The sequence below is a fragment of the Etheostoma cragini genome, chromosome 20 (genome assembly GCF_013103735.1).
Source record: "Etheostoma cragini isolate CJK2018 chromosome 20, CSU_Ecrag_1.0, whole genome shotgun sequence".
In the NCBI taxonomy this organism is placed as follows: domain Eukaryota; kingdom Metazoa; phylum Chordata; class Actinopteri; order Perciformes; family Percidae; genus Etheostoma; species Etheostoma cragini.
The window spans coordinates 23,140,076-23,154,483 of NC_048426.1; the positions used below are offsets into that span (position 1 = coordinate 23,140,076).

The 14,408-nt window shown below is 39.3% G+C and overlaps 1 protein-coding gene across 1 annotated transcript in view; it reads left to right on the top strand.

Moving 5' to 3' along the window:
* Window positions 1-6: 6 nt before the first annotated feature.
* Window positions 7-14,408, top strand: part of rragd (ras-related GTP binding D) — a 26,702-nt gene continuing 12,300 nt past the window's right edge. Inside the window, exons 1-5 of the mRNA XM_034857696.1 lie at window positions 7-252; window positions 2,979-3,274; window positions 4,919-5,118; window positions 6,179-6,293; window positions 11,907-12,049. Of these exons, the coding sequence (XP_034713587.1) occupies window positions 123-252; window positions 2,979-3,274; window positions 4,919-5,118; window positions 6,179-6,293; window positions 11,907-12,049 (884 nt within the window). The 5' untranslated portion in view covers window positions 7-122. The remainder of the gene's footprint in view (window positions 253-2,978; window positions 3,275-4,918; window positions 5,119-6,178; window positions 6,294-11,906; window positions 12,050-14,408) is intronic.

Below are 14,408 nucleotides of genomic sequence, written 5' to 3' on the forward strand. Positions count from 1 at the left end.
CAGAAGGGGTGAAAGTTCACCAGCATGGCTCTCACGGATCAGGTGACAATGTGGGAAAGTTGGATACCGCACGCGGCTTGAAACCAAACCAAAAGCAAGGCAAAGGGAGGAGAAGTGCAAGCATGTCGCGGGAGGTGGTTGCAGCCGCGCCGAGCGTGCAGGAGGAGCAGGACGCAGCCCTGGGGTACTACGACGACGAAGACGACGACCTGGAGGCGTTTTCAGACGCGGAGCTGGGCTGTGAGGACGGAGGTAGGCGGCTAGTTCTGCAGCCTCGGAAGGTCACATACTCCGGCTCTGTCCTCGCTGCTGGGGTGTCACGTTACTGCTAACGTTAGCTAGCCCGTCCTACGGTTAGCATTAGCATGCTAACCATGCTTCCAGGGTTCCATGTTCCTAACTCTGTAGAATAGTGTTTACATCTGCGTCAGTTGGGAACTCAAGCAGTGTTATATCCTTTTTGGGGTTTAAGGGTCCTCCTCATGAAAAAAAAAACTTATAAAACATAAATAAATAATTTCACATTACTTTGGACCATTAGTTGTTAACCATATATGTGGCTGAAGGTTGGAAAAGCTAGAGTAGATAATAATAATAATAATAATAATAATAATAATAATAATAATAATAATAATAATAAATACAGAACATTCAACGAGCTTAAAGAAAAATGTGCTAAAGTCCACTTTGGACCAACTAATTAACGTTATAATTAATTTGATCTGACAAAAGTTAGTTTTGGGGTTGAGTTAGTTAAGTTTTGCTCACATTAATTTTTCAATGGACGTCATTTGTTGTTGACATATATTTTGCATTAAATTAGTGTACTAACCGTTCTACTTTTTTAAGTAGGTTTGAGTTTACATGGACATGATTTCACAGTTGTAAATACAATTTTAAATATTGCATTTTCAGCTTGGGGCTTGGTTTTTTTGTGAATGACATCAACTGGCAGGAAGTTAACAACGGGCTGTTGCCTAGCAATGAAATTCCATTGAAAAGGTTTGTTTTACTATTATCGCTTTTTTTGGCCATTTTTTTTGTCACTTCTTCAATGTCGTGGGTGCTTTTTTTAAAAATGTTTTTTCAAAGTTATTTTGATATTTCTAATGCTGACATTTTCAGTGCCTATTTTTTAAAGGCCCATTATTTGTGATTTTAAAAAAACAACCTGAAAACGGGTCAAATTTGACCCGAGGACAACACATGGGTTAAATATTTAACCAATGTTAGATGTGCAATTTTAGATGTGTGATAGTGACAGCTGACACAAGTATTTAGCAGACATTCTTTTTACAGTTTAATATTTGCATTGTCGACACTAAACACTCGTACATTAAAATAAGAATCAGTTGAACACACGTTCAAGGCTATATATCTGAAGGATATGCTTCGAGAGCCATTGTAATATTTAATATAAAATGTAAACCCCAAGCTGCTTTAGTTACACCACATTAGGGGCTCATGCTGTGGGACTAGATCTGACTTTAGACACACTAGACTAGGTTTGGTAACAGCCTGAATTAGTGTGTGCATGGCCTCATAAAACAGCTGTGACAACAGGTCGGTGGATATGGAGGGACGTGGTCTTGTGGGTGGACTAGAGTCTGACCAAAATGGACCTTGTGTTGTCCTCCCGGCTTAAGAAAATTGACACATTTTCAATATTTTTGAGGCTTCTTTCATACTACTACCAACTGATACAACAAGTTTTACACTTATCTTGGAATTCAGCGTAAATAAACCTAATTTTTTCGTTTAAAAAGCAGAAATATGCTTTATTAATTGAATAAAACACCCCGAATACAATGAAAGAAGTGCACAGATCCTTCATTTTACTAGTGAAGAGGGTTACATGGAGCCATCCATGTTAATTTCTGTCAATTTGGTTGAAAGAAAACCATTTTTTTGCTATAAATGTTTTTTGAAAATGGGTCAAATTGGACCCAAAGACAACGGGAGGGTTAAATAAATAAACAGTAAAAGGAACAACACAACTGTGACATTTGCCTTAATACTTTTAATGCTTTTCTAACTCTCTCAAATCATGTATACTTTCCTATAAATGAGATTTATTGACCATAAATTCCAATAATAATTGTAAAACTAATTAATAAGTTAGTGTTACGTAGTGAAAACATTAAAAAAAAGTGACAAACATTGATAGAAAGTGACAAAAGTGTTGAAAAAAGGAACAAAAACATCAATAAAAAGCATTAAAAAAAGTGTTGATTTTCAATTTACGGGAAGACAACACAAGGGTTAATTCATTTATTTAATTTTTTAATTTTTTTTTTACTTGGTTTCGTTGAGTTTTCGTTACATTATAACATCATAGTATGTGTTCCAACATTATAAATGTGTGTAAGAGGCCTCTGGCTGCGGCCTGGTCTTGTTGGATGTGTGTGACTGACTGGATGGGTGAGCAGCATCTGATCCACTAGGTGGCAGTGTTCCCTAACAGATGCCTATACACTGCACCATGCTATATTACGTAGTTCATTTTGCATTGTTCAGGGACATTGTGACACTTTTTTTTGTGGACCATTTGTTTCCACTTTGTAAGATTAAACAGTTCCTTCCTAATACAAGCTGCACTTGTGGGTAGTTAATTCATTCATTGTTCTTTAGACTTTATTGTGGTCAGTTTTAAGTGTTTTTTATTGGTATTGTCCCATTATATTTGGGCTGTGGTGTCTGAAACGGTGTGTCATGGGTGCCCTTTAGCCCTCATGTTGTCCTCGCCCCCGTTTTTTATATCAATGTTCTTTTAAACTACCCATTTGTAATTACCCCAAATAACATGATTGATTCCACACAATGCTCTGTGGGGTAACTTTGGGGCGTCTTATTCAATGTTATAGCATTTGAAAGAAATTGAATTTAAAAAAAAAAATAGTATTGAGTAAAAGTTGACATTTTCCAGTCTGTGATTATGATCAACATCCATTCCTTTAATTTCCCTTGCTGTTGTGCAGTGTTGGGCTTCAGCGACTCTCTGGCCGGAGAGGTCCGACCCCGGATACTGCTGATGGGCCTGAGGAGGAGCGGGAAGTCCTCCATCCAGAAGGTGGTTTTCCATAAAATGTCGCCCAACGAGACCCTGTTCTTGGAGAGCACCAATAAGATCTGCCGAGAAGACGTCTCCAGCAGCTCCTTCGTCAGCTTCCAGATCTGGGACTTCCCAGGCCAGATCGACTTCTTCGACCCCACCTTTGACTACGAGATGATCTTCAAAGGCACCGGAGCGCTAATCTTTGTCATCGACTCACAGGTCAGCCCCCAAATCCACCTCGATAATGCTTTATTAAAATACTTTTATAAACATACTTAAGCAGCACATAAGGAATATTTCCTTTTCCTTATGTGCTGACACGGATACAATGAATCTGAGATACAAAAACCCAAGGCAGCTTAATTTGTACATCACATTTCAGGAACAATTCAAAGGGATTTACATAAAATATAAAAGAGAAGTTAAGTTAAAACAGTTACAAATATTTAAAAAAAACTGCTAAAATAGAATAAGACTGATATGAAATACCCCAAAAAGTTCCAATGCAGTGTTAAGAAATGACAAGTATTCAAAGAAAGGCAACGTCAAACAGAAAAGACTTCAGCCATGATTTTAAAGGACTGAGTAGCTTCCCCCTGTTTAATCTTCACTGTGTGGACAGGAAGCAGAGAGGTCCCAGACCACCTGACAGAGAGGTCCCAGACCACCTGACAGAGAGGTCCCAGACCACCTGACAGAGAGGTCCCAGACCACCTGACAGAGAGGTCCCAGACCACCTGACAGGTCCTGGTTCACAACATAGCAACAGATCAGAAAGAAACCATTCGGTGCTTTACATACCAAAAGAAGTGTTTTGAAATCAAGTCTCTTGTGGGACAGGAAGCCTGTGTGAACACAGTGATGTGATCAACTGCTTTTGGTCTTAGGCTACATTTACATCACTACGTTTTGGTTTAAAAACATATACTTTTTGCTACGTAAACACCTTACATTCCCCATGCTCTGGTGTTTCCCCCTCTCATTCCCCCTACTGTGCGTTGAGGTGGCTTTTGGCTCAAAACTCCGCTTAAAAAACCCTGTAGCAATGTAATGTAGCCTTAGTGAGGACTCGAGCAGCCGTGGTCTGAATCAGCTGCAGCTGTCTGATTTTTTTTTTTTTTTTAGGGAGACCTGTAAAGACCCTTTTAAAGTTGTCAAGTCTCAGGTAAAAGCATGGACAAGTTTGTCTAAATCCTACTGAGCCCTAAGTCCTTTAACCGTTAATATATACCATATTCCAAATTATTATGGAAATGATATTTTACAATGATTTTCTTAAATAGAAGATGCAAATGTCAGCCTTTAGGCAATAAGTAAAATTACATTGAAGAAACCACCCAATGAAAACAGTATTTATTAAAAAAACAAAACAAAAAAAAAACTGAAAATACACTGTTCCAAATTATTATGCACAACAAAGTTTCAAAACAATGTATAGGTTGTAAAGAACTGAAAATGGTCATTTGCTGAATTTGCAACATTAGGAGGTCAGCATATTTACTGAAATTAAAAAGCTATTTCAATCAAACACACTTAACAGGACAAGTCACATGTAAACAAAGGACCCCCTTCTTTGATGTCCGCTCCATTCTTTCATCCATTGGACTTGTGAGTTTTTGGAGCTGTCATTTGCATCGAGTATTTAGGAAAATCTGTGTAATTTGAAAAATAACTAGTGTATTCTCATAGTTGACTTTGTTACTGTCGCAATGTGGCTTCAGGTCTGAGTCCATGACTACACCAGTTGTTTATAACATTGCCGATTGAAGCTGAGCGCTGACTTTAGTCGTTCAATCCCCAAATCTACACGGTTGACGGTATTAAAAGGTAATTTGTGTGAATCTTTTGTCTTCGTCTTGATAGGATGACTATGTGGAGGCTCTGAGCAGGCTGCACCTCACAGTCACCCGGGCGTACAAAGTCAACCCGGAAATCAACTTCGAGGTGTTCATTCACAAAGTGGACGGCCTGTCGAATGACCATAAGATCGAGAAGCAGAGGGACATCCACAAACGAGCCAACGATGACCTGGCAGATGCAGGCCTGGAAAGAATACACCTGAGGTGGGCTTCACCTGCAGCTTCCAGTGTCACAATTTGTATGGATTGAACAGATATTGAAACAGTCAAAGTCAAGTCAAAGTCTGCTTTATTGTCAATTTCTTCACATGTCAAGACATACAAAGAGATCGTAATTACGTTTCTCTCTCTCCCACGGTGTAGACAAGACATATTTTAACAATTAGGTCAAAGACATAACATTCAAGTAAACAATATAAAAAGTAAAAATAAGAAGGCACATACAAAGAAGAAACAAATGTGTTTGTTCACACACATTTGATGCATTTTAGACCTTGAAACCCACATAGGCTCAGACATGTTTCATATTGATTTATATTTAGTGGACCTTGTTTTACACTGTACCTGGGGATCACTCTAAAAGTAGTAATTTCCAATTTAATTTTCTTTGGGTAAATTATTTGAAGTTAAATTGAACTTTATATTTCTGCAGTGTCACCATAATGCAAAGACTCCTATTACTACCTGTTATTTAATACCACCTTGAGAATCTGTGCGCTTGAAACATTAAGACATTGACGGAAAACAAGATTAAGGCCTTCTATAGAACCTCTGAACTTTTTTGGGGATGAATAATAAACCCGTAGAGTATCCAAAGCTGTCAAGTACTGATTTAAATCTTAACTTTGCCATTTTAAAACTGTCTTGAGACACACTTCTTGTTCAGTTGCTCGTGATTAGAGAGTTTTGTAGAAAAATATGTCTATATTCCTCAAAGTAAGGTTACACTCAATTGTTTTGGTACTGAAGATATGATATCTGCATTAGTATCTGACATTTTCAAAAGATAGCCAGCCCTAAAAAAGATTTCTATCACAGACTATAGTAGCTGAATAATTTCCACAGGAACTTTAATGTTGGGTCTGTAATGTTATTTAGAAATGTTTGGGATTACCTTGAAATGCTAATATTTTGATTGGCGATTTTTTTTTGGGGGGGGGTTCCATCCACCTCTGTACAAAGCTTATAATGATCAAAATATACAGTATGCTGTTGTTGAAATACAGTATATTCTGATTCAAAGGTTCCTCTCTGATTTCTACAGCTTCTATTTAACCAGCATATACGATCACTCAATATTCGAGGCTTTCAGTAAAGTGGTCCAGAAGCTTATTCCACAGCTCCCAACGCTGGAAAACCTGCTCAACATCTTCATATCTGTGAGTAACCCTGCTGCTGTGACACACAACCAGCCTGACACCACACCGCACAACATTAGGAGAACACACCCGGGCCCTGGCTTTGGATGTGAACCAAGCAGTGTTAATGTACCAAATGAACCTGAAGACTTGGACTCTCTATGGAGAACTTTCCCCAGTGTGTTTCTGTGTTTCCCCAGCATTTTAATAATCAAGGTGGATTAGGCAACAAGTGGGTGTGGGTGTGGGTGTGGGTGTGGGTGTGGGTGTGTGTGTGTGTTCTTTACAATCCAGTCACTAGGTGGTAGTGACACCTAACGTACAGGTTGCACTGCATCAACTGTCACCACTGATTTTCAAATCATGTTACTGAATTTTACCCTACAACAGACCGTTCAGGAATTTGAAAACTGAAGCATATAAACTAGATTCCTCCTCTGAGATGGCCACCACATCACCAGCGTTTGGGAGTAACTACTTACATGTACTGTAATTTACTTACACTAGGGGTTACATGTTCATATTGTCTATAAAAAGCAAAGCTATATGTTGAATAATACAAATTTTGGTTTCATTTGCACAATGTCTACTTTTACCATTTCCAGCCACAGCCGATTAGTAGTTTGATGCTTTTCTACTTTCCATAATGGTTCTCATGTTTGATTTTGCAGCCCCGTCTGACAGTTAAATTGCCTCTGACGCTGTCATTAGAAATTTAGAAAAGTAACTACATGTACTAGGTTACATTTCTTTGCTAAAGTAATTGAAAAAGTTACAATTACATTACATTTAAGATAGGGTAATTTGAAAATCTGTAACATTTCTAAAGTAACCTTCCCGACACTGCACACCACCAAAATTCCCACAGTACTCTAGTTGTGTTTTACTCACTGATTCCTATTCAGGGATGGGTTGCCGAAGAGCCCGTTGAGCCATATTCTTATTATGTGTGCCATACTGAATAAAACATTTGCAAACCTCTGCTGATGCCATTCATTTAAAAAATGGCCATACATATTTTAGGTGAAATGTTATTCCAGTGTCCGTGTAATATGTATGTATTTATGCTTGTTCTGCTCTGTCTTGTGCAAATGTCAGTGCCTTTCAGTTCAGTTTGATTGTGATCTGCCACATACATGAGCTTAATGGGTAATGTGTTGTTTTAGCTTCTACTCACAGTTCCCCGCTCAGTAGTGGCATCCAAATGAAGCATTTTTATTTATTTATTTCTAAGTCCAGTGCCGCTCTTGGTTCAAAGAAAAAGGCTCCAGGAATGGAAATTCATTGTGCTTTAAACTAGGGGTGGGACAACTCATCGATCCTTAGATGCATCGCCATTCTCTCTAGAACAATGCGATACTCGTTGCAGTTGAGTTAATAATCGGAATGTTAAAAGTTAAATTAGTTCATCTGCTGTAATATTCTGTTCGCCTGCTGCAGAGTGCCACCTAAAAATCTCCTTTCTGCTCTGCCATATACGCACCAAACACGTGAGAGTTGCTTAATTGGCGACTAAATGGCTGCAGTGGCGAGCAACAAACTTATACAACCTGCACCGACCACTTTAAAAGCTGCTGTACGGCAGCATTTTGGGTTCTATGAGGTCGAGGGGAAGCTGGACCAGACCCACACCGTGTGTAAGGTGTGTGGAACTCAGATCACACACTTTGGAAATCCAACAAATCTGCAAAACCACATTTTTTGAAACCACTCAGAGTTGAAAGAAAAGCGTCCGCTTCCTGATGGCAGCCAGAGGACAATTGATCAGGCAATGGCACAGCTTCCACCGAACCTGGGTAGTGCCAAACAGATTATTAAATCCATTGCAACATTTATTGCAATGGATTCTGGGGCCTTCTCTACTGCAGGGGATATAAAAAGGCAATTCATTTGCAGAAAGAAAGAAATGATAATGCCTTCAGTTAAGGGCCTTCGCCGCTGACGATGCTCGAGCCCTAATAAATACAATCACAAGCGGCAATTTGCAGGTTCAGAGCTTTTTTTCGGCCGACAGAAGGAAGCCGCCCGACTCGCCAAAGTCAAACCTGCGAGCATCATTGAGCGGGTCTCGGTCTTCACAAAGCTGAACAAAGTCACTTCTGCTGGTTTAATTCTGTAGAAAATGAGATACGACCAAGCACACACCTGTTTTATCACCACAGTGAATGCAGAATTTCAATAAGTCCCACCATTTTGCCCCCCCTTTCATCGGATTTTAACAATAAAATGAGTATGTAAGTTCAAGTCTTTGTGCCAGATGTTTCCATCTAGTTTTACAGGGTTATTGCATAATCGCTCTAATTTTCAATCCAAGGATGTCTTTTGTGTTCATTAGACATTCAAACTGTAAATGCTAAATGCTTTGGGTCACATTTAGTCTTTTATGGAAAGCTATGGTTCACCCATTAGTGCTTGATTGATTAAATGACATTAGTTAATGGGTTGAATAACAATGGGTGTTTGATTTGAAATGTGCTGGCGACAGAGACTCATTCGTAAGGGCATTTTCAGAAGTGCTTGGGTACAATGACTCATTCATTTTTTTTATTTTTTTATCTTTCGCACAGGTCATATTTTGAAAGGCGCTGCCCTGTAGCTTACAAATGTATTTATCATAAAATGTATGTAATAACAATTTATTCAAAAGTGTGATGATGTTGGACACATTTATTAAGAAGAAAGCCTTCAAGTTTTCAAAAAACAGTAGACATATGACCCACTATGTTTGGCTTCATGTTTCCATATACCATGTTGACAATGTGACGTGACATCAGACTCAGAGAGAGGAGCTGGGAAAGGAAAGAAGTGTGAAGCCAACGCAGCAGCAGATCGGCTGTGTCTGTTTCTGCCTTGCGGGGATAGAGATTTTTGTGGATTTGTTAGCATCTGTTGCTCAAGAATTGCGTGTTATGAACATTTTAGTTTGTTAACTAAATAGAGCTTGAGGTTTTCGAAACAAGTAGTGGGTACAAAATGACTCCGAAATCGACGTCTATGTGAATAACTTGGATTTAAATCCAGTGTAACTCTGCCTAGTAGAAACACCAATTAAGGAGAAAACCAAAGTAAAGCCTAATGGCTCATTTCCATTGTGATTGGTCCGAGTTGATGTGTTAATTAAATCTTCAGCTTTGGAAAGGCTGTTTATTCCCTGATTCACTCCTGTTCAGTCACCTCTTTCTATCTCACTGTGACGGAGTACCCTGGCAACCAGAGTTCTCGCTTGAGCACAATTTGAATTTTCTCAGCAAGTTACTCCGGCATCGAGTAATGTTGCTCATTAACTATGCCATCGTAGCCGAGCTGCACCAATCACATCAGTGTATCTGATGTAGACGGTCCAGAGGCAAGCTGCACCAATCACATTAGTGTATCAGATGTAGGCGGTGCCATAGGCGAGCCCAACGGATGACGACAGTTTAATCCACCAGGTAGCTCCGCTGGTAGCTGAGCGCATGGGGCCCTGGATACGTCACCCAGTGTGTTGTTGTGATTGGTTGTAGCGTTATCCAATTGCGTGCAGTGAGATTTTCAAATGCACGCTTGGTGCCGCCCCTTGAGACACGGGCGACTTTCAGTACTCGATGCCAGACCTTTAATCTTTTGGATTTCCAGGCTAGTGAGTGAGGGCAGTGCACATTGTTTTAGCTCTCACATTTAAAATTTTAAACTTCACATGAACTTTTCATGTTGTTTTCGCAGACTAGGAAATAAGAGATGTTCTCCTACTAATTGAATATTGAGCCTTTAAGACAACAGATGATGGTTCAGTTTCCCCTTAAGGGGAATTTAATTGAAAAAGCCGTAATTAAGATAAGGTGATTAATAAACAAAGCTTTCTCTGCAGTGATTTAATGTTACTTTTAAGTTTACCAAAGATTATTTTTTTTTTTTTGTAGAAATGTGTTTTTCTTTGAGAAAGTGCTTCTCCCTCAAGGGTTAAGGTTAACTGTGTTGGTGCAAAATGGCAACTCTACAAAGACTATTTACTCTTGATATGTTGTTTGGCTGAAAAGTTTTTTTTTTTTAACCACATGACAGCTGTACTGGAACATTTCGATGAAATGGACTGTACGCTGGTTTCTGGGAATGTGGAGATTAATGCTTGTTTTCATGAAGGTATTGATTCGTACACATCATTCTGTTTTCACTATAACTGTCCAAAAAACGTCCATCTGTTTGTCTCACTGGATAAACAACCTCCTCTCTTCTCTTTTCAAATGATATATAAAACCAACTTCAATAATTTAAAGTGCGGCAGCCTGCTTTCTCGACACAAGCAAACAAAAACAATATTTGCATAGCTAGTTAAATAATTTAATTCCAAGTCTATGTGCTTAAAGCGGTAATCATCTGTGTTCAGCTGACATGAACACTGATTAGAGTATAAGTATCTTTTATCCCATTTTACCAATTATAGCATGATGGGAGGATTTCTATGTTTTGGAGCATGCTGTAGCTTGTTAAAAACTAACAAAATAAATGTTTTTTTTTTGTTTGGATGTAGAATGTAAAATCATTTTGGTGTAATATTTTTTACATATCGTCGTTGTCAGAAAAAAAACTTGTATCTCCATATTTTTATCATTTAATTTTTTTGCATCTCTCTGTGGGTTTTACACATTTTTAAGCTGTGACAAGTTGACTTTGTCTCTCTTTGAGAAAAATAGCTCAATTAAATGTTTTCAAATAAGCCTTTTTTTTCCTGAAAAGCAACAATTTTGGACATACAGCATGACAGCTACACAATAGGATTTGTGTTACTGAGAATTGTGATGAATAATGATTTCAACCACATTGCCCAGTCCAGGCACGGGGTAACAGCATCAAAACACACATTCTCACTCCCAACTGGTCAGACATGGACGCTTGGTCAGGACCCTCATGGCTGTTTTAACCAGGATCCCAAGAAGGATGCCAGGCTTTGATGCCAATTGAACATAGTGAAATTACCCCTTCCAGCCGGTCATGTGAGACCCTTGGGCCCAAAAAGACGTTTCCATAGACTTAAATGGCGGAAGAGACGTCTTTAAATTAGCAGTCTACATCCACGACGTAACATTTCTGGGATTGCTCTATTGCCACTGGAAATTAAGCCGGATGTCCCTCGTTCTAGACGGATATCCGTCACCTTCCACTTTCTATGTGTTGGCATTTTAAACTTTGATTGATCTATGAAGACTCTGGTTAACTACTCCTCAGATCTCTGCAGGGTAAATCCAGACAACTAGCTAGACTATCTGTCCAATCTGAGGACTATGGTTACCTGGTCCTCAGGTCTCTGCAGGGTAAATCCAGACAACTAGCTAGACTATCTGTCCAATCTGAGGACTCTGGTTACCTGGTCCTCAGATCTCTGCAGGGTAAATCCAGACAACTAGCTAGACTATCTGTCCAATCTGAGGACTATGGTCACCTGCGATGCCCTGTTACATCCTGCTTTGCTATGCTGTGCCTTGTAACACTACAATCTACTATTTCTAGTCACTTTTCTATTATAATAGGGCGTAATATGATTCGTTGTAGACAAAATATCAGCGGATAATCCCTTAAATGGCCACTAGAGCTCAGTTGTGGTAACATGAATGATTGACTCTAAGTGATGCTCTTCTTCGTCTCTGCCTCTGTTCTTAGAACTCAGGCGTTGAGAAGGCCTTCCTGTTCGACGTGGTCAGTAAGATCTACATCGCCACCGACAGCAGTCCAGTGGACATGCAGACATATGAGCTGTGTTGTGACATGATCGATGTGGTCATTGACATCTCCTGCATCTATGGGTAAGCCAACAGATCGTACCGTAACAAAAACATCCATAATGTCACAAAACATAACACATTAGTCGTTCCCAATTTAACAACAGGTTCACACCAGAGTCAGTGTGTGAGGGAGGCCTCAGAATTATTTTGAAATAATGAATGTGAACCTGTTTGAAGACTTGTGGAGATTTTTTTACTTGATGAACCTTGACATCCGTCCGCTATACTCTTCTTCCTTTTCATGAACAGCCAGTAGCTTCTATAGAAGCCGGATTAGTTATTTATCGCGGGAGCCACAGAGCTACACAGCCACATACTGCAACACCTGAGGCCCAACCCAAAAGATACAACTTAGATTAAAGCACAGAATAACAGGGATTTGAACTCGCAATTCATAGATGAAAAAAAGGAAAAGCTTGTTTTTTCAAAGTGCCAACATCTCAGGAACTAACAAAGGTTAGAACTAAACTGGGGAAAAAGGTGTAAGAGGATGTTGATTGACTTTGAGGCAGCCAAATCTGGCTGTAAATGTTTTGCCAGATGTGTGTAGATTGGGGTTGACTTTGAGGGATTTGCTGATTAATTTTCATGTTTTTAGAGTTCTTGTGTATTTTGTACTGTTGCCCGTCTTGGCCAGGACATTCTTGAAGGAGAGATTTCTATTGTCAATGAGACTTTTTCTGGTTAAGTAAAAGGTAGTAAGTACTTTAAGCTTAGTAAAAGTATGTGTGTGTATACTGTAATGTATATTAGAAAGGATTGTATTAGAAAATGGTGTAAAACTGGAAAATATTAACTTTCTATAGTTCACTGATGTATCTTTCATTCATGACAGGTTCATGTATTTAACCAGTGATCATGAGTTTAGAAATGATTTAGATTAGAAACCGACCGATAAAGGACTTTTAAGGCTGATACGATACAAATATTTGGTTATTTAAAAATCCGATCTGCCGATATATGTATATGTATATGTATATATGTATATGTATGGATTTTTTTTTTAAATCCAGAAACGCGTTACAAAACAGATTTCCACAGTTATTTGTATTAACAGTGTTGTTAAGTTATTTTTAGTTATTTATGAGTTCTCACTAAAATAATAAATTAATTTGTTGTATTGTCACAACAGAACAGAGGAGATAAATATATTAATGTTCTGATAAATCAAATGTATAAAAATCCAAACTTAAGATATGTAACCTAAAGTTCTTTGACCAAAAACACATTAACAAAAAAAGAAAGAAAAAGAAATCGGTGTTGCAAACAGACGTTGTAGAGCGCCCTCTGGTGGACAAACTACGCCAATGCTCATAACATAGTTGACAGTCAGTTTACGTTTTTTTAAATAATAATTTATCAGAATCATTATTTGTCATTATAAATGATTCTGATAAATGCATATTTAAAATTATAAATACCGATAGATCGGTCGGGCTCTAACTTAGAGCTTAGAGCCTCAGAGCTTTGAGATGTGTTAGTAGCTGTTGGATGTGATATCATTGTCCCCGTCAAGGTGAAGTGTGCATGGCGGTCTGTGAGTTCAGAGTGAATTTGCATACTGATTATTATAGAGCTAAATGGGATGTTAAGCTCAGAGCACACTCTCTCTATCCCCCAGCAGACTCCCATTCTCGCCTCAATTAGCACTCCAGCTGGGAGCATAATTACGTCCTAATCCAGATCTGTGAACAACTTTCATCAAGGTGTAAAGTCAGGAAACCTTCTGCTGTGTGTTACACCTGTCACAGGGTCATACCACACGCACGGCATATGTCAGATGTGCCAGGGTGCAGAACAAACACACACACACACACACACACACACAAACAATAGAGTGAATTTGGATGCCTGCTTTGGGATCTTGTGTGTTACTGCTCCTTACTTCAAAAGGCAGTCTCGCAGGTGTTACGTGTGGAACTAGATTGAACCCAAAAGCAGACAACAGAAATGACAGTTTAACATGTTTGTTCTAATGTCCAAGTAGGGGGTGCAGCAGGGAAAAGCCAAGTCCAAATCCGATGGGAATCCGGGGTGCAGAGCATGTGTGGTACCGTGTTTCTGAGGTCCGTGTCCAGTAATCCAGAGATCAGGTGTGGAGAGCAGGAGTGAAGTAGCAGCAGGAGTCAGGTTCACAGAACTGTGGCAGACAAAGAATAATCAGGACAAGCAAATATCATGAAAACTAGTACAAACAGTTAGAGTCTGCAGCGAGACCTACGTGGTCGTCTTGACTATAATCTGACAAAGAGTGGTAGGTTGACCGGGTTTTTGAAGCAGAGGTGATTAGAGGAGAACCCTGACTCCCGCACACCAGGCAACACTCATGCAATTAAGGACAGACGGGGGGGGGGGGGGGGGGGGGGGGGGGGGGGGGGGG